Genomic DNA, 19825 nt, shown 5'->3' with positions numbered 1-19825 from the left:
ATGTCACCAGAGATTCTGGCATTTCGGACAAAATAAATTTATATTAAAAAATCGATTCAGGATTTTAATGAATCGATTTTACGTTATCCAAGCCAGAATCGATTTTAATCGATGAATCGATTATAAAAACCCACCCCTAGTTATAACTGAGAAATTACCTAATGTGTAATACATGTCTAATTAAAATGTAATTATTCCTGAATATTGGTCGAGAATAAGATTCTTAACCAAAACTTATAAGCCAGTAGCAATAACAGACAACTTATAAGCTCAGATGTTTATGGCCACAAGAGACAACTAGTTGACTTGGAGATTTAAGGGAATGTTTCTCAAAATCAAAAACTATTCCCATTTTGTGCATGCAGCCAAAGAGGTGATATGTTTTAGCTTATCCTTATACTACTATACTACTACTGTGGGGCGATCGTGGCTCAAGAGTTGGGAGTTCACCTTGTAATCGGAAGGTTGCCGGTTCGAGCCCCGGCTTGGACAGTCTCGGTCGTTGTGTCCTTGGGCAAGACACTTCACCCGTTGCCTACTGGTGGTGGTCAGAGGGCCCGGTGGCGCCAGTGTCCGGCAGCCTCGCCTCTGTCAGTGCGCCCCAGGGTGGCTGTGGCTACAATGTAGCTTGCCATCACCAGTGTGTGAATGGGTGGATGACTGGATGTGTAAAGCGCTTTGGGGTCCTTAGGGACTAGTAAAGCGCTATATAAATACAGGCCATTTACCATTTACTACTACTTTGGATGGATGTTCATTTAGGTAGTTTCTTGTGTTAAAGTGACATAGTTCATGTATTTATAAACAATAATTATCATAATTACGTTTTCTCTATTGTAATTACATAAAAGGTTTCACAGATTTTGATTTTAGTAAGTATATGTACAAATATTTTCTGCACTTCTGTTAATCAGATATATATGTTAGATATATGGAATTTAGTGATTTGATTTGCTACATGTAATTTTTATATTACATGTTAGATGTCATATTTTGAACAATATGAACATGTAAAATGAAGACTATATTAAAATATATATTATAACATTAACCCTCGAGTGACCCTAGCGAAAAAAAGGGACCATTTTGGGTACGAAGGGCAAAGGATGGGTATAAATTTTAAGGGATGCTCAAGAGTTAAGTATTTTTTGCCTATTAAAAAACATTCAACTGAAGACTCATTTCACTCACTTATATAAAAACAAATTAAGGTGCAATATGGACATTATGAACCATGCTGGGCATCCTCTGCATCCCCTGCACACGGCCATAAACAACCAGAGGAGTCTGTTCAGTGAGAGGTTGCTTCTCCTAAAGTCAAGGACCAGCAGACTTAAAAAGTCCCACACGCCAACAAACTGTTTAACTCCTCGCTGGAGGGGAGAGGGAGGGGAAACGGGGACAAAGGAGGGGGGAACAAGTAAGCTGTAGCGCCTTTTCACTGTGCAATAGTTTTTGTTAATATCCAACAGTGTAATAGACTCACAATACTTGAAATGTGCCGTTCCCTTGTATTCTTATTCCTGTTTATTCTATTTATCCCTTTTGTATTCTCTGTATTTATATATGTGTATATGTGGTATATTTCTGCTCACATTCTGCAACTTCTGTCGGTGCTGTGCTACTGGAAACTGAATTTCCCGGAGGAACCCACCCGAGGGATGAATAAAGTTTCATCTAATCTAATGTAATCTACAGGGCAGTGCAGGGCTTTGTATCTACCACTCCGCTGTGATATAACGAGCGGTCACGGTCACGTGGCTTTCCGTTGCCCTGGAGATCCACCCATTTGTAGTTAGAGCAACAGAAGATGCCTGGGACAGTTCAGCCATAACTTTAAAGTTCTCCTGCTCATACATGCTTGGAGCGATCTTGTCACACTGAAGTGGACACGCAACGGGATATCATAGCGTGGCTCAAGCACGTTCATCACAGTTTAAACCGCTTGTTTTGCACAACGGAATACGGCCTCCCGTCTGCAGCTAAACACCCCAATAGCTTTTGTAATAGCTTTAGCCCGGTCGGATTAGGCAGCAAAGGGCTGCTTAAACTCCTCTGCTCCTCCACTTGGACCGCTAGCGCTGGCCATAACTGACCACGCACACCATGCACATACTTTTAATTCTTTTTCGCATCTTCGGATCACGTGCGTACCGAACCGTGGAGTGGGATCGGTCTGGATTTTGGATCAACCGTGATCCGTTGCACCACTACTGAACATACATATACACGGTATAATCGGGGCGACCGTGGCTCAGGGGGTTGGGAATCGTATCTGTAACCGGAAGGTCGCCGGCTCGATCCCCTGGCTCTCTGTCCTGGTCGTTGTGTCCTTGGGCAAGACACTTTACCCTATTTGCCTACTGGTGTTGGCCAGAGGGGCCGATGGCGCGAAATGGCAGCCTCGCTTCTGTCAGTCTGCCCCAGGGCAGCTGTGGCTACAACTGTAGCTGCCTCCACCAGTGTATGAATGCGAGAGTGAATGAATAGTGGCATTGTAAAGCGCTTTGGGTGCCTTGAAAAGCGCTATATAAATCCAATCCATTATTATTATTATTTTACTATTATTATTATTACTATTTGGAAATTACATTTTAAAATAGCCAGCAGCACAAAAACTACTTGTTGGCCTGTTTTGAGGAAATTCATATTGAGGTTTGAGTAAATATCAAGGAAATAAATGTAAAACAGTGTAAATCCAAGTCATGAATGATGTGTGTATATGTGTGCGCCTAATATTCCAGCTCCAGATGCTAATTCTATGATCTTGATCGTGTTGTCCAGATAAAATCTTCAGAGGAAAATCTGAAGAATACAAGTCATATTAAACAAACATGAAGGACTACAGGATGAGATTGCTGGGTGTCAAGGAGGCAATCCCTCTTTTGTTTTCAGGTCACCTCTGCCATTGGGTCATGGTCCTGTGCAAGTCTCATCTAACTGGCTTGTAGTCAGGATGTGGTTGCCATGGCACATGTCCAGTTGAAACAAATGAAATCCATTCTTCTTAGTTTCCAGGCAGGATTCACATGCGGAGCATGTTTTGCGAGATGCTCTGTGTGTGTGAGTGTGTGTGTTTGTGATGAATTGCGTGTGCACATTCATATAGAGAATGAGATATCAAGAGGGAGAATGGGCTTTTGAGGTTACAGAGGAAGTAGGGCATGTGATTGTGCAGCCACGTGCATGCTCGTGCGAGAAGGAGTACTACTGTAAGTGTGTGTGGGCGTGCACGCATCGCTCTTCAGAAACAGTTTTCTGATGTAACATGAACCGATGCCCGCCTTCTCTCTCCCAGGCATCTCGGGCGTTTGTGGGAACTTATTTCTGAACACTTGCTTCCACCAACCAAACAGGAGTCAATGACTATCACACCAAAGAGACAATAAGGGCCAAGAGCAGTAGGTGAGCACATCGCTACAGAGCCTTAATCCACATACTGATAGATGCGACTCAGTTAAGTCAACAAGGTCTCCAATTTAAAATGCATGTTTCTAGATGATGGCGAGAGTAGCAGTGAATACATCACTGCGAGTCACTATTTGTGCTTTAGATGCCCGCGTCTGTGTCCCACTGAGAGTTGGCCTATAGCTTCAATGATTGCTGCACTTCTACACTGCACACTAATGTTTATTAATGAATAACTTGGCTTTGTTTTCCAATGATATTTTAATGTCATCAATATGTACTTAGGTTTTTCATTAATAATTAACGCCAGATTCTTTCAAATACTAAACCATTTAAATGCAAGGTTATCTAATATACATGCCTATCTGTTTCTTTTCCCAGCTGACATGAGAATGTATTGTAGCGCTAGCTTTCATACAGCGTGTACAACAATGACCTGTACTTAACGGGATTCTATAGTAATTACAGGTGTTTTAAGTGTGTGTGTGGTGGTGGTGGGGTCGTCTTTGTTTGGCAAGAGTACAAAAGGAAGCAGCAAATAATGCTCATCTTTGAGCCTTTTGTTGCCGCTCATGCAAGAGGTGATCGAGTTTCCAATATCACTGTGCATGAGGAAACATATCCCCTTTTCATGCATACCCACCCCTTCCAAGAAACTGCAGGTGGGACAAAGGCCAACCTAGCAGTCTATCCAATTAACGCATAACAGAGGAGGCAGAGACCCGTGGCTTCTCACACAGCTCAGTGGTGGGACATGATCACAGCTGAATGACAGTGAGAGGGAGAAAGAGGAGTTGGGGTGGGGTGTGTTACGTGTGAGAGAATGCAGAGGGTCGGCCCCAGCTCCAGCTGTCCCAGGGTTCATTGATCAGTGATTGGAGACAGCTCTGCTGACAAGAGGGGGCAAATTACCAGTATCTGCCCTGCACTTGATAACAATATGCCTACTGGAGACAATTTAGCATAGACCTGGATACTGTATACGGATAATAGTATATAACAAATTCAAGTGTTTTCAGTCCCATCTGCCACGGATGTGTAATATCAAGCACCTAGCCATGCAGTCTGCCTTTAAAAACAATTGTGAAATTATGGGTTGTTCACTGAATTTGAATGTTAGGACGCCACCAACAGGTCGGTTCCAGGATCAACTTTAAGGCCTGATTTAGACTTCTTGGGGGAGTCTTTATAGAGCCTATACATTGCCTCACATCATTGTCAGGATTTGTGTGCATGGTGTATTATGTGTTAATTACTGTGTAATTGTGCCCCAGGGGTTTATATGCAATGCTGTCCAATAGAAACCGGGGTCATTGCTCTTTGTTGCTTTCAGTTTTATTCAGGGACAAACATATTTGTTAACTCCACTTCTTTGAACATTCCCTCGCATCCATTCCGATAGCTTCAGCATCGTAAGTTAAACATTTTTATGATGTATTTGGATTGCCAATTACTCTGTAATTTGTGCTTTTTCTGAGATGACCTGATTTAAAACCTCTGATAATGTGACAGTTTCAAGAGCTATCATACTGTCCCAGTTAAAGCATCTGTGAAAAGCCTCTGATTGTTGTTTTTGTGATAAAAAACAAAAGCGTGAGTATTCTCTGCAGGTGCCTAATTAAACTGATCAAGATGCAGTCCTCTTCCAGCTGAATCTAGGTCATTTCTACCGACACTGAACAAACACAGGCATAAAAACTTCTGAAATTATAGTCTGTAAATGTAACCTGTACTTTTGTTCAAACACTGTGGCGATCAGAAGTGGAAAACATAATAAATTACACTTGGGCAAAATGTTGACATGAAGCCCACCTTTTGTGGATTTATAGACCCACAATATAGTGTCACATTAACATAGAGGTACATAGACCACAGTTTTAAAGAATACACTTATCAGCAGCATCAACAAAAGCACAAATGACACGGTTTAGATGTCTTCAGCTGCGAGTGTGGTACACAGATCTCTCATAAAGCCTTTCATAGATGTTGACTTGTCTCTTACACTGTTATACAGTTTCACATCCATTACATATTGAAATCATTCTAAAAATGACTTCTTTACTGCAGAGTCTATGACAGGTCAGAGTGACCAGCAGAAATGAATATAATCAGTGTCTGACAAAATATTTAACTAGTCTACCTTGGTATATATTTCACTTTTAGCAAAAGTCTGGTTTCTCCACTAAAGTGTACTGCTCTCTAAGGTACAGGATGTGACCTGCCTTTTCAAGTAACTACTGAAACATAGATATCATACTATAGTGACTTGATGCTGTTCAGTATATTATTGTCCCAGTAAGAAACTGAGTCTGTGAATGTGAATACACCTACAGTACTGTGCAAAAGTTTTAAACCAAACCTCATTTCTTTATATTTTGCTTCCAATGAGCCGATAATTCTTGTAATTCTGCTTTTGCTCCAAGCCCTCCATCCTGGACCCCCCTCCACCTGCTCGGGCCTGGTGGTCTGCTGTTTTTGGGACTGTCTGGAGCCAGCCCTTAAGAGGGAGTACTGTCATGGTCCTGAGTCAGGGACCCAGTAATTTGTGGACAGTGTCTGAAAGTCAAGTACTTAAGAAAAAGGGGGAAAAATCTAGCAAAGACCTGACACAGGATCAGAGAGATGCATCTGGACCTTAAATGCATCTACTGTTTGCTAAAGCATCATCGGAAATGGCTTCAGTGGAGTGGTGTCTGTAAAGAAGCCATTCTTAGGGAAGGGAAATGGGGAGAAAAAGGCTGAGGTGTCCCAAATTACGCAAGAACGAGACTGAAAATCAGCGATAACAGGTTTTGTGAGGTGAAAATCCAAATTTAAATCCCTATCAATAATGTACAGACGAGGTCAGGAGGTACAACGGTGAATATCTACAGCTGTCTGTAAAACACAGTGGAGGCTCTATCATGTTTTAAAGCCCCACTTCATTCAATGATTTTGAATATCGCTGCCATCAGATTTCAAACCTGGCTTAATTTTTCAGTTTCCAAACACAATCTGAAACAGGATTGTGCAGTAAATGTATACCTTGGGTAGAAAAACACATCAGTCATGGCTTTGCTGAGCCTGGACCTCAACATCAGTGAACCAGTGTGGCATCATCTTGACAGAGAACAGAACAACAGGCAGACAGCATCCAAAGAAGAGCTCTGAATGTTCTTCAACAAGCCTGGAGAACTATTCCTGTAGACTACTTTACATAAAGAGAGTTCAGGCTGCGGTCAAGAATAAAGATGGTTACACCAAATATTGACAGTCAAGCTTATTAGGATTACAGAACCTCTGTTCTATAATCATAATAAGCTGTGCTTCCACACATGTGTTTGCGTTGCAGTAGATCACTCTACCTATTTCTCATTTTCCTTGCAAAATATAAACAAATGAAAGACGTTTGCACAGTACTTACCATAGAGAAAAACACAGGATGCAGCATACTGTGATATATGCTTCGAGCTGTAATCAACTTTAATTGTGGGCTGAATTATTTCAGCAAATGTCAGGTAAATATATTAATATACAGCTGTCAGGGCAAAGAACGGCTGAAAAACACCACAAGATGACAGCGCTATCTGACCAGAGCAGCCAGATGATCAACAGTAGTAGCGAGAAAGCGGTCTCGTGCTCTGGGGAATTTCCCCTTCCACGTGTCTGATTACACGACCGAGAAGGCCGGGTAACAACAAAGTCGGCTATTGGTTGCAGCACCCATATGTAGCCGGCTCTTAAAGGGATATGCTTTCTTCGCTTGGAAGCAGTGCAAGTGTGCCGGAGGGAAAGCAAGCCTCTTTAAAGAGGGTTTGTTTACTAATTTTTCGCGCCACGCCCCGTTGGCGGAGTCAGCTGACATGCCTGCAAAGACATAGGCTGCTAGCGCTTTTCCTCGCAGAATGGAAGTAGTCGTGGAGGCGATAAGGACTAAAGTCGTTTGACTCAGCGGGATTCTGAACTCTTAGGCTTTTTTCTTTTGTTTTCTTTTTGTTTTCCGGTTATAGGACAGTCGTTACAGCGAAGCCGATCTGTGTGGTAAGTTCACGGGAGACACTTTTAAACGCTGTTAAATGTCCTCGTCCAGGGCACACTCTGTCCACCGGAGCGAGCTGATTACATCAGGTAACATGCGCGTCCTTAAAAATAAGAACCGACAGCGCAACGTGCCGCTGCCTTCCATTCGCGTCTGCATTCATTCGCCCTATGTTACTGCACATAACCACCGGGCTTGTCTGCTCATAAACGCGGTTAAATGTGCTGCCTGTCATTCACCCAGCGCAGATTTGAATTACACCGGCTTTCCCGGTTTGCTCAGCCCGGCTTGGTGAATGGACTTCAGACCGCGGGGCGCCGAGTGCGTCCCCGGGTGCTCTGTTAAAACGCAGTAACGACTGTTTTCTTCCTATAATGAAATGAATCAGCGTATTACACATATGCCCACGCTTGTCTTTATTTCACGCCACTCAAGCTGTATTTTTGCATGTCTTTTCGGTCAAATGTCGGTTTAAAACGCGCTCTGCTTTATTTCTATATGTTATAAAAGTGTGGCCGAGCTTGAGCGTGAGAAGGCTTCATTTCTCGGTGTGAGTAATGTTACATAAAGCCGATACTGCGTGGTGGAAGGCTCTTAAAGCCGTTGGATTGAAACTGTGTCAATAACAGAGCTCCCTCGCCACCACCGCATCTTTCCCTCCTTCCCCTTTGTTAATTTGTCTGCAGCAGGGGGAGCTACTGTCTGACACAAACATGCAGCTCACTGCCTGGTCAGTAGAGCAGCACAGACAGCAAGCCTGTGTATCTGGAAGTTGAACCTAAGGTTTTCTCTCACACACACACACACACGCACATGTTCTTTCGGTGTGTTTGTCAAAACAAAGCATTAAGTGGTTTTACACACAGGGTTTATTGTGAACGCACACAGTATATCGTGAGGTCTGGGCATGCTAGAGCCAGGCCAATCTGCTTATGCTGGGTGAAGAAATGAAAACTCCTTTCTCCGGGAGCTTGGCAGGCTGACAGACCAGGGAAGGGAGAGTGGCGTAGGATTATCCTCAAAGACTGTCATTACCCTTTTGCTGTGGATCCTAATTTGGAAGTGTGGTAGTAGTCTAACCCCGTAATACAACTGCAGTGGTGACTTTGAGTTTTGCCAGTGAGGCCAACTTGAATTTCACCCGTATTTTGATGACTGTTTGACCCACTGTAGAGTTGAGTGCAGTCTAGTATTGACTCTGGAGAGTTTGCCAAGTGCTCCTTGAGATTCTTGCCACACTGCGGTAAATTGGGTATGATGAATCATAATGAGGCATTTTATTATTGGCATCAAATATCTGCTCTAATATCTATATAACTTTCATATTTATATACATACGGTGCAGCAGTACTGTTAAAATACCAACTATTAGCAAAGTTAGTAATTATGGGACTGTTATTGAAACCCCCATCCATGTGCTTAGCACAGACAAAAGATAATCTACCTCTTATTTAATCTAGGCAGCAAAGTCCTTTAAATGTATCTGTGGCTCAACTGACTTGCCTAACCACAGTGAATTATGTGGTTTCATCACTGAGTTGAGCAGAGCTATTTGTCTAAATAAGCACTGAGATCTTTGCCACAAATTAAGGCAGACCGTTTGCTCATTTTCTCTTCCCCAACTTATCCACTGTGGTTTTATTGATTTGAGGGCACTCATTATAGGCCAGACAGGTTGTCTATAATGATAATGAATGCTTTGGAGGAAGGAACGACTAATGAATGTGTCTGAGATCATCTCATCAGCTCTTAGTGTGGATTTCTCCAAGGTTGGATTCATTAGCGAAGGGAACTTGGGACGCCGTGCCCCGCTGGAAGATGAACTACACGTGTTCGGCTTTAACCTTTCCTTTGTTCTTTTCCTGTCACGTTACTTTTAAGGCTGCTCGTTTCAAAGCGCACCCCGTATGGACGATGAGGAGGACGATGTGTTTGAGCCAAAAGCCAACTGTTGGCGCACCACATTCAGGGAGATAAAGTGTGAACATCGAGGCACACAGACACCCGGTCCTGCCCTGGTACCAAACAACGGCATGCTGCCCTGTGGAGTCGCAGAGGAGCCCAGACCACTCTTCTACGGTGAGGCTGACAACATACCATATTTCAAAAGAGGGGAGGAAAAGGGAACACTGCCTTGTGCGTGATAACCGGTGTTATAAAACCGACGCACGAGAGCACAATGCGAGACTCACCGTGAGGGATGGTTAACAGCGTTACTGCGCTGATCTCACCTCTGGCGCCTCATAGTCGTCATCACATTCACTTTTATGGTCTGTATGCAGTGTACCCAGCTGCTTTGCTATTCAAAAGGCGCCAGACTGGCATTGTGACTGAAAGGATGTGACAGAAGTGCTCACCTGTGCAGCAACTCTTCAGAGAGCTGATTATCAGTGACAGCAATAACTCTGGTGCCATAAACAAGTAACCATTCCAGAGGAGCTCTATAACTACTAGTCATGTGGGTTTATTTTGTGAAACTATTAAAGGTCATTAAAAAAGACAAAGGAATAATCACAGCTGGGTAAACTGTGGATATATAGCTGAGCAACCTGTTTTCTGAAAGGCGCGTTCGGATCTCCTTACCTGTGTGTAAAAGACTGGCACGCTCGGCGTCATTGCTGTATTGAGATTATTTTGCTGAGCACGTGTTGTTTACAAAATAATAAGCATGAGTCCTGACACTCGACAGGTAACGCAGGTTTTCGATTGCACTTCCCGGCACGCTTCGAGCTCGTCGGGGATCACAGAGCGAGTCGACAAGGAAGCACGGAGCAGCAAAACAGCATGGAGCGCCTGCCCCGCCAGCGACCCGCGGCTCGCAGCGTGGAGGCCTGCATTGGACAGAAACTCCAGCTCATAGGAGACCAGTTTCACTGGGAACGCCTGCAACTGGTGAGGAGGATGGATGCGTTCGGCTGATTGTGCAATACTGGGAGACAAACGGTGGTGCCGAATGGTAGTGAAACAAGCATGCTTTTAGTGCCTCACATTAAGTGTGGAGGGCAACCCGATTCTTTTGACAGTTTTCAAATTTGACTAAATTGCAGATTGCTCCCTGTGCCTGATAACAGGCAAATACACCTATATTGTTTTTTTTTTGTTGTTGTTTTTGTCAGATAGTCTCTATGTGTCCTATCTGAGCCAGTGAGATGAGAGCAGTAAAGCCAGGAAGATACGCCAATGTTCTGTCAACAATATAAGAAACAAAAGACTCCATAAAGCGTAAAGTTAAATTTGCTGCCATCAAACTAGAGACGAAACTTGTGTCCGTGTGCGAATAAGCACCACAGGTTAAGTGTTTATAAAGTCGGAGCAGGGAAAAGTTAAGTCCACACATTAGCCACATCATCCACAAACCTTTTTTTTTGCTCTTTTTAAATCAATATTTGGATCTCATTTTGATCTGACAGAGATTAATTGTGGGTCAAAAGTTTCTTCTCTATTACGGTGCTCGCTTTATATTTGTTTTGGAGAGGCTATACACATGCAGAACTTTACCCCAGTACCTAACCCCCACCCCCTCTGCCCCTCTTTTCCCTCAAGCCAAAGACATTTCAGAACGAGGACAGCCCTTCACCCCCCCCCCCCCCCCACACACACTCCCACCCCACCCCCTTCCCCTGCCTCCTCTTCCTGTTTATTTCTCTCTCTTTTCCCCTGTTTCCTTAATGTGCTCTGAAGGCTGTTGGTGTGGAGGATGCCTGCACTCAAACAACACACGGTGGTCACAGCGACAGTGTCCACTGTATCGGCATATCACTGCTGTTTGGGTGTGCTGTAAAACCTGTGACATGCTTTTATTTCTTTGTCTTTAAATATGCACAAAATATGCACAGACCCCCCCCCCCCCCCCCCCTCCAGGGAGATTTCCTGCAAAGTGCAAGTACTTTTGTTGCACAGGTGGTTAACAGTCTTTACACACATATTTATTTCACACATTTATACACGCACACATGCACGCATGCTGATACATCCAGGAAAAAAAGCAGAAGTGGTAGAAGTAGGTAAACATGTTGTAACCCGAAGCTCCCCACGTGAGCCCAGAGGGGAACAGCTGTGGTTCCAGGGAGTCTCAAGGCAGCCCCTTCCCTTTGCGAGGCGCAGCCACAGGAGACACACACACACACACACCCAAAAAATAAGTTTTCTCAGTCATAGGCAGACTGCGGAGGTGAGATCCATAATAATGATGGTTTAAGGATGTATACGGGGGGGATGGAGAATGGAAATTGAACTTCACATGATCAAATAACAACTGTCCTAAGCTGTCTTAAAAACTCCCTGTGGGGAAATGGGATGACCCGTGCACATAAAAATATGTACATGTATATATATATAATCTTTTTTTCTTTTTAAATTTAGACTCTAACCTATGAGACAGCTTCTGATTTTTCTCATGCACTTTATCAAGCAGATGTTATTTATACCGCCGCAGCATGACTCATGTATTGTGACACGGGCAGACACACACACAGACGGTCAGACAGGAGGGTTGCTATGTGTGCGACCAGGATCTACTGACGCACATCGGAGGCAGGCCTGGGTCAAGAGATGAGGAAGTGGTTTGTGCTCACTTTGCTGGTTGAGTAAACAGCAGAGAGGACAGTCAGAGTGAAAACCATCCTGTAAAGTCATATCCTGAAGACACATATGCCTAGATAGTGAATATTTGATAAAGGCCAAAAAAAAAAAGTTTTTTTTTTCTTTTGTTCTCCGAGCATGGCTGTGCTTCTGCTACTGTGCTAAGTGTCTTCGTGGTTTGCTGTTATTGAGGGATGTTTTTACAACTCAAACACTTAAGTGTGGTTTTGGATGCGTGATTCCACTGAAGCCTCTGTAATTACTATTTCTGGTTCTGGTTGTGCAAGTTATTGTATTGTGCGTGCATGTGTACATGCTCATGCATGAATACACCCATACTTGTTTTTCTGCTTTCTGCTCTTTTGCCGTCTCTCACTTCTCAGTATCGCACGGTTTGGCAGTTAGCACAAAAAAAAAAAGAAAAACTCGCTGGATAATAGCGGTACTGTTTGCCAGGTCTCGTTCCTGTTGCTCCTGTCAGTAGGCGAGTTATTCAGCGCAGACACTTGTCCCAGAGCAATCTAAATGCCTTCGACTGCCATCGTTTTTGATGGATTTTGGTGCAACGTGGCTGCCGGTGCTCTCTCCATGGGAGCCCGTGGCCCCTGGCGAAAGGAGGGATTAGGTGGCGGAGGGAGTGCTGGCGGATGCTGACAGATAAATTGCTCCTCAGTCAGAAAGTGCTGGAGGGGACTCTAAGGTCCCCAGAGGGATGGCTGACATTAGCCGGGCCTGCCATTTGAGACACAGCAATAATGGCATTCACAATGGCAGGAAGACTGCTTCAGCCTGCGCAGGGCAAGGAGCAGAGTTGGGTTTCATCCCCATGTTTTTTTAAGGGAGACGACTCCTGGTGCTTTCCTTTCGATAGGAGGTGTTGAAAGCAGGGTTGAATATCTCCTCCGTGTGCGCGCCTGCACACTTACACGCAGCGGTTGTCGCTTTATCTCGTCACTGTTCCAGTGAGGGCACGGCACTCTCTCCTTTCAGCACTTGTGGAAGGGGAGGGAGGAAAGTGGTGCTGGGAGCAATGACAAATGGTATTTACTTTTCTTTCATTGTTCTCTGATTATTTGTGTTGACGGGAACGTCTGTTTGTGCTGTTGCCTATTAACTCATGCAACCGCTATGTTCGCATGATACTCGGCCCTTCTCCGCTCGCCGATATGAACAACGCGGGGATTCTCGCTGCAGAGGCTGGCCTGTTTGCTCAAGCGATAAGGCAGAGCTTGCGAGCAGCTGGCTTGACAGACAGCTTGCACTGATAAAGCACATCAGGCTGGTGTCAGCGTGACGACATAGGGAATCTGGCTCCACTCTGCTTCTCTATCGCTGGCTAAATTTAGAGCCTCATTTTGACAGTTGGTGTCGTGACTCATGACTAACTTGCAGCAGGCCTGCACACCTCCTTTTGTCACTCTTGCTGTTTTTTATTCTCTCACTTTCTTTGTGTCTAGCTTGATGGAATGGAGGGTGAAAGGTCACAGGGGGCATTCTGGTTTGGACTGTAAAGACGAATTCGCTTCTCATGGAACTTGACTCATTTTGAGATTTACGCTCTGACAGAAAAATCCTCTGTCGTTAAATATTGACATACAGTATTGATATAATTGCATACCTGCATCCCCCCCCCCCCCCCCCCCCCCCCCGCCCCCCTTCCTTTCATGGCAGAGCCGGCCTTGTGTAACTTAATAAACTACAAGACTTCAAGCATGGCGGCTTCCAGCGATGCAACATTTTGTGCTTTCTAATAAATACCCCCTTTGTTTATTCGAAGTAGACATTACACTATTATTATATACTTATCAAAATATCTCCAGGGCAAAATTTAGACATGTCATAATGAAACAAACAGCTTCCTGGTTGTGTTTACCGTAGCGTTTTTACCTCTTTTTTCAGGTGAAAGCAAGTAGAATACAAACATGCTGGCTGGAAACTGCTGAAGCTTATGCAACACCCTGCAAAGTTCACCACAGTGTGATAACGGTATGGAAACCCAGAGGCTTATCACAGTGGCAGTTCTTGACTGTTAACTAGGTCAAGGTTTGGACACTAGTCGTGCAAATATGGCGTATCTAATCGCTGCCTTAGGATATTTTGGCTTTTCTAAACAGTAATACAATGTTATCAAGACAACGTAGTACACTTTCATGCATTGTTTTGAAAAAGTAATCTTAACCCCGCCCCCCAGTTGTTTTCAGTTTACGGCCCTCTTGGTCTGAAAATAGCCTCGGAACTATCAGGTGTAGCGGAGTCTGCCTTCCGTCCGGGGCATGAGATCTTCAACTACTGTAGCCCTCTCGTGCAGACACGTGTGTTTTTCCACAGACTCCCTGCCTCTCATCAAGAGCCCTCTAATCCCATTTGGTGCAATTATCTTATCTCAGCTTCTCAATGGCAGAGATAGCATTATCCTCCTAATCGCACACAATCCAATTGGCTCGCAAACCTGAGAGAGTCTCCTCCTGAGCTGCTGGCTGCTAGTCTGTGCCAGGAAGATTAGAATAAAAAAAAGTGTGACCGTGCGATAAATGTGTTTATGGCTAGGAATGTCTGTAGGGAAAGCCCGGCTCGCGTAAAGGATCCTGCACACAAAGGGAATCCTCTCTGCTAAGCATCGCTGGGAAGCGGAGCGGAGTGCCCTGAAAATATCGGCGTCTCGTTACGTTTTATGCTCGCTGTGAATTGGCGTCGGTCGCCGACAACATAAACACGACGCGAACCCCAAATAATGGCTGCGTCTGGTGCTGTGTTTTGAGTTTCTAACTGTTGTGCGTTTTGTCTTGTTTTTGTTTCAGTATCACCGAAACCAAAGGAACCAGGGGCCGATGTGGTGGCGCCTGGCCGCGGCCATTCTCAGCCTTCTGTTTGATAGGGGGTTCATAGCCGGAGGAGGGGGTGGAGGACGGAGGTGAGGCGACCTTGTCCCCCGTTTTTCATTCATCTCTGTGAGGAACTGGACTCCTACTGGCACTGTCTAATCTAACACGGGTCTGTTTGGGGAGAAAACAATTGAGGTCACCGCGGGACGGAGACAACCAACTTTTATACCAGGTTGTGTTTTGGGGGTTTTTTGTTGTTTTTTTCCTTCAAAGAAGATGCCATGTTGCTCTGAGATTCCACTAATGGGCAATGTTCTTTCTTTTTTTTTGGCATACCTGTGGTGTAGTGGTTTTGTACAGTACATTGTTCTTGTTCACTTTAATGACCTCTCACAGAACCTGGGAATGCCTTATTCAGTGTCTTCTGCCAGAATGAGTATTGAGCAGTTTTGACAGGCAAGAGAAGATGGTTAGGAAGTGAAAGAAAACGCAGAGGAAGTTTCCCAGGTGACCAGTCAAGTCGATTTTTACTAACTTCCAAAGAGGCGACTTCTCAGAACAAAAGCATTTTGCACCTCACCTCAGTGGAACATTTATGTTTTCTTCATTTTTTTTTTTTACTTTCAGTTTGTCTTTTGTCCCTCCTTGGTTTTCTTTGAACACGACCTCTTGGTATTGTTCAGAAATACTGGGAACACCGCGCGTGTGAAAGTGAGCGCACGGTGATATGTCATCTTAATATGCAAAGAGAGTCACGCGATACATGTCAGATGTTTGGGTCTGCTGACTCTCTGGGTGGAGTCTGCGCTTCTTAACGTCACCGTCTGGTCAAACAAGCCAGGTGACTGCATGCAAACTTGCCAGACATCAAAAAGGAAAACAAGGCATGTGCACTTGGACATCTTGTGTTGTTATTGTTAAAATCCTTTCACTTAACCTGGGTTTTTACTGGGTTTACTTGTCATTTTAGCCTTTTTCCTGCAACATATCGGGGGGCAAATGACATCTGACATGTAGCGCACGTCAACGTGCCGACTCTTGCACGCATGTAAACAACTATTAGAGGTCTTGCACTATATTAGAACACAAGTCAATCACGTTGTTGCAGATATCGTAACACCTAAACCAGCTGTTTTATTCATTTCACTTGACCCTTGTTCCCAGTATATTACTCTGATATTCCCTTTTGGGGGGTTTTTCCAATGTTTTTTTTTCATTTGATTGTTTTCAGACCTCCATGCCCTTGAAGTGGAGCTGTGGATCCACTGTTTTTGCACTATACCACCCTTCAAAAGATCCGAATGTTGACAAGCTAACCTCTGTCTCGTATGAAGGTTGATTTTTTTTGGTTTGTTTATTTGTTTTTTTCATTTACCACCTGTTTCCTTACCACCGCATTTCACATTTATCCATTCGCATTGTCTTGAGACGTGCCTCAGTGTTGAGGCCTGACTGAACACAATCTGGATGACACTTCTCGAAAGATCGCTCACGCAGTTTTTCAGACCACACTGAAGAGTTGGAGAGAGACACGTTGGCTCGGTTAAAAAGGTTTTGATTTTTTGTTTTGTTTTTTTCACGGCCCCGCTGTATCTTCAGAACATCGAAACAATATGCCGAACCCAGTGCGTAAAACAAAATCTCTCAGGCCACCTTTTATGGGGTATAAATATTGTCGTTGGTGCTGAGATCCAGATTTGGGATGTTTGAGCACATATAATCACCACTGACTCAGCAGACGGGCAGTCTCTGAAATGGACAAAAAACAGAAAAGAAAAAGTGAAAAAGACTGTAATTATTGTTGAAATATGAATATGTTTAAAGACACTGTCAAAGATGCTGTTTGTTGTTTTGTTTTACTCTTCTTTCATTGCTGAACCCAGGCCAACTTTTGGACCCAAGGAGCAGTACATATCAGGGGTCTGTAATTACATGCTCCTTACAATGTGTCAAGTTTATCACTGCATGACGATTAGGTTCTTTCTCTTTTTTGTTGTTGGGCTTTTTTTTGTTTTTTTCTCAAGATGTCTCAGGGACAGACTTTTGTGGGCTACTGGTAACCTTGAGAATCTGTTACATGGTTAGAAGAAGAGCTGTTCTCGCCGATTAATACGTGACGAAACCCCCTCGAGGTGTTGTCGCTTCTCCCATCTCCATTTTAACCTAGATCTCGGCCAACTTTCTCAGCACACGCTTCTTAAAGGTACCGTTCGACTGAGGAGTTTGAGGCTGACTTGCTGGCTGTGGTGGGGACGGAGCTACTGAGCGTAGTAGTCATAGGTGGTGCGAGGTGCACTGAATGTGGTTGTGGTTGTAGTTTCCTGCGGATCGTGAACGCTGAGCCAGTCCGTGTAGCTCCCCGTCTCACCATCAGCTCTTGACTTCCTCTTTGTGCTGCTCCTTCATTACATGGTTGTTGTTCATCGGTTCACTTTCTTTGTAATTTATTTTTCTTTCTTCTTCTTTTATTTATTTCAGTGTATTTGCCCATTTCTACTGTATACACCTGTGTGTGCAATTACTTCATTGTTTTCCTTTTTTCTATTTTGGTCTCCGGACTTCTATACGCTTCGGCTGTTTGGCTCTGTGGAGAGCAGGTTGGCGATCGTTACGCCGTCTTCACCTTTAGAACAACTACTGTAAACGTGTAGTTACGATTACTTTTTAAGTGGCGGCAGGTGTCACTGCTAAGCCAATCATCTAAACCGAGCAAACATAAGTACAGCTGCTGCTCTTCACAAAGAAGAAAACTACAGACTGCAGATGAGTGTTTGATACTCAAAATTCCACCTTCCAAAAATGACGCCTTCCCACACGACCTCTCCCTCATAACAAGTAACGGCAGACATGACATTAGACACAAAAAGGTTGCCTTCTTCCTCAAGTCACAGGGCGTCAGTTTACTCGTATGTGTTCAATTCTTTAATCTTAATCATTGTGTTGTAATCAGTATGCACTGGAAAGTACTTTGTATATGTAAATCCCTTAGGTTTCTTATCTGTTGAGTGTTGATGTATAGTATTTACTCTGATTTGTTCTCCTCAGTTGATCTCGCCACGTGTCAGGCGTGTTCAGTGCAGCGAGCAAGTAGGCTCGGGTGCGATGGCCCGGTTTGATTTATTGGAAAGGGAAACAAGCCACCGTGGTGCCCTGTATAGTTTTGTTAGAATGAGGTTCCCGAGCCTCAAACGGCATACGTGAGCGCAGAAAATCCCAAGAGAGACAGTGAGAAAGAGACATGCGTATTTTATTGAAACCGTCAGTGTCTTGAATTTTGTAGTCCACTTTATATAAATTTGAAGTTTTTTTTTCCTTTGAGGAAAGTTTTGAATTTTTATAAGTAATAACATTTCTTCTTCGTGGTTTTTCTTAACGTTCTTTTTTTTAAATTGTATTTTCTTAAGAAAAGGGGTCTGCTTTTATAAGGACACTTCACGCTTGTAAAATGACTTTTAATACCAGTGTGATCCTTTTTGAAGTCAATGAGATCAAGAGCATTTTGGGTTTTTTGTTTGTTTTTTTTAAAGACAAATGAGCTTGCGACATTCCTTGCACATCTTACTGTCCTGTATACACAAAACCAAATGAATTCATGGTTGCGGTTGATTTTGCTCATGAGCTCGTAACCATGAAACTGTCCTTTCTTTTTACAGAACTGATAAAGTGTAAATGTATTTCTAAAAAAGATTTAAAAAACAAGACAAAAAAAGAAAGAAAGAAAAAACCCTGGAATATGCCTTTAACTGCTCAGTTTCAATGAAGTCTTGATTATCACACACTCTCTGTATACCAAGAAATGAGACCCAGCGAACATGTAGCATTTTTGTAACATTGATTGTGTGTTTTCGAGACTCTACTGTGCACTCATTTTTATGTTTATATACATTTTTTTCTTTTTTTGGTTGTTGATATAATAATGGAAGTAAAGACAATTTGTTATGTAGTGCAATATGCTGTACATGCGGAGCTTTGCTCTACAAATCCTTTTTTTTTCTTCTGGATTTCTTGTTGCTTATTGGTACTTTTTTCAATAAAATTTTATTGAAGGTGTCTACTCGAGTCACGTTTATGTTTGCAGGTCACCCGCAGCGTCGGAGGCTTAACATCCGTTTGTTTTAAAGGCGAATGTACGGTGGCCTGTGAGGTCAAACGTTCTGCAGCGTAAGAACAGAAAGCAAACAAAAAAAAGTACAAAACACAAAGGAAATCGAGAAAACAAAAGTGTTTTGGGGGAGACAATAAAGTGCAGCTGCAGAAGTGACAAGCTAACAGTAAACAGCTAATAGCAGGTACATTAGTTTTATACGAATCATGCGATTATAACATACATTGTTTTGCATGTTTTTCTTACTCCTAACACCCTCCGTGTCTCTGCGCGATCCTTCGCATATTTTCCGCAGCTGTTCCGTCACATTATTGTCTCCTCAAAGACACTTGTTTTGTTCTATGCCTGATTGTCTTTTAACATTGTGTTTTATTCACACGTTGTGTTTTTGCAGCAGTTTTCTATTTATATTTTCTATATATTTCTGCTTTCTTTTGGGTGTCTGTAGCTCAGGATTTAGAGCAGGTTATCTGCTGATCGTGAGGTTGGTGGTTCAATCCCGGGCTCCCCCTACATATCTGTGGGCAAGATGCAAACCTCAAGTTGCTCTCCAGTGCATCCAGTGGTGGGTGACTGTTAGTTAGAAAGCACTTAAAAGCATAGAAAAAAGTGAATGTTGCATGTTGCAGTTTTCTTGCAGTGCATTTGACCTCTCAGGGCACGTACTAGTGATGTGTCGGTCGGGAACGAAATGGCTCTTAGGGCCGGCTCTTTGACGTGAACGACGCGAGCCGGCTCCTTATTGCGAGCAGGGGGGGCTATATTTCTTTCTCTCACCCTCTCTCTCTCACTTTTTTACCGCGTCACTCCGCACGCGAGCCTTGTGCTTGCGCTGGGCAGAGGGGGCGGGGGGCGGTAGTTACACTCTCAGTAGCTCAGGAACAGAGCGGG

General features: G+C 43.7%; 2 protein-coding genes across 3 annotated transcripts in view; one reads left to right on the top strand and one right to left on the bottom strand.

Moving 5' to 3' along the window:
* LOC101466933 (adhesion G-protein coupled receptor G5) overlaps positions 1–6965 on the bottom strand; it is a 30952-nt gene extending 23987 nt beyond the window's left edge. The window contains exon 1 of the mRNA XM_076877621.1: positions 6812–6965. The gene's annotated coding sequence lies outside the window, so the exon portion shown is untranslated. The remainder of the gene's footprint in view (positions 1–6811) is intronic.
* A 300-nt stretch (positions 6966–7265) lies between these two features.
* bmf1 (BCL2 modifying factor 1) lies at positions 7266–18879 on the top strand. 2 transcript variants are annotated; one of them, XM_004540776.2, is made up of 5 exons: positions 7266–7428; positions 9308–9505; positions 10116–10318; positions 13907–13993; positions 14806–18879. In XM_004540776.2, the coding sequence occupies exons 2-5, from the start codon at positions 9334–9336 to the stop codon at positions 14920–14922; spliced, it is 579 nt and encodes a 192-aa protein (XP_004540833.1). In that variant the 5' UTR covers positions 7266–7428; positions 9308–9333; the 3' UTR covers positions 14923–18879. The 2 variants fall into 2 exon arrangements, with proteins under 2 accessions (XP_004540833.1, XP_004540834.1); XM_004540777.2 differs by lacking the exon at positions 13907–13993 and having other exon boundaries at positions 7270–7428.
* Positions 18880–19825: the final 946 nt, after the last annotated feature.

Source organism: Maylandia zebra, linkage group LG19, assembly GCF_041146795.1.
Source record: "Maylandia zebra isolate NMK-2024a linkage group LG19, Mzebra_GT3a, whole genome shotgun sequence".
Lineage (NCBI taxonomy): Eukaryota > Metazoa > Chordata > Actinopteri > Cichliformes > Cichlidae > Maylandia > Maylandia zebra.
The sequence above is the reverse complement of the archived record's forward strand: the minus strand, read 5'-3'. Positions and strand labels throughout refer to the sequence as shown.

Excerpts from the sequence above, each read along its gene's own strand:
- bmf1 (XM_004540776.2), top strand. The coding sequence starts at position 9,334 with ATGGACGATGAGGAGGACGATGTGTTTGAGCCAAAAGCCAACTGTTGG. Across the intron at positions 9,506-10,115 it reads GCCCAGACCACTCTTCTACG|GTAACGCAGGTTTTCGATTG; the intron begins GTGAGGCTGACA and ends GACACTCGACAG. Across the intron at positions 10,319-13,906 it reads ACTGGGAACGCCTGCAACTG|GTGAAAGCAAGTAGAATACA; the intron begins GTGAGGAGGATG and ends CTCTTTTTTCAG.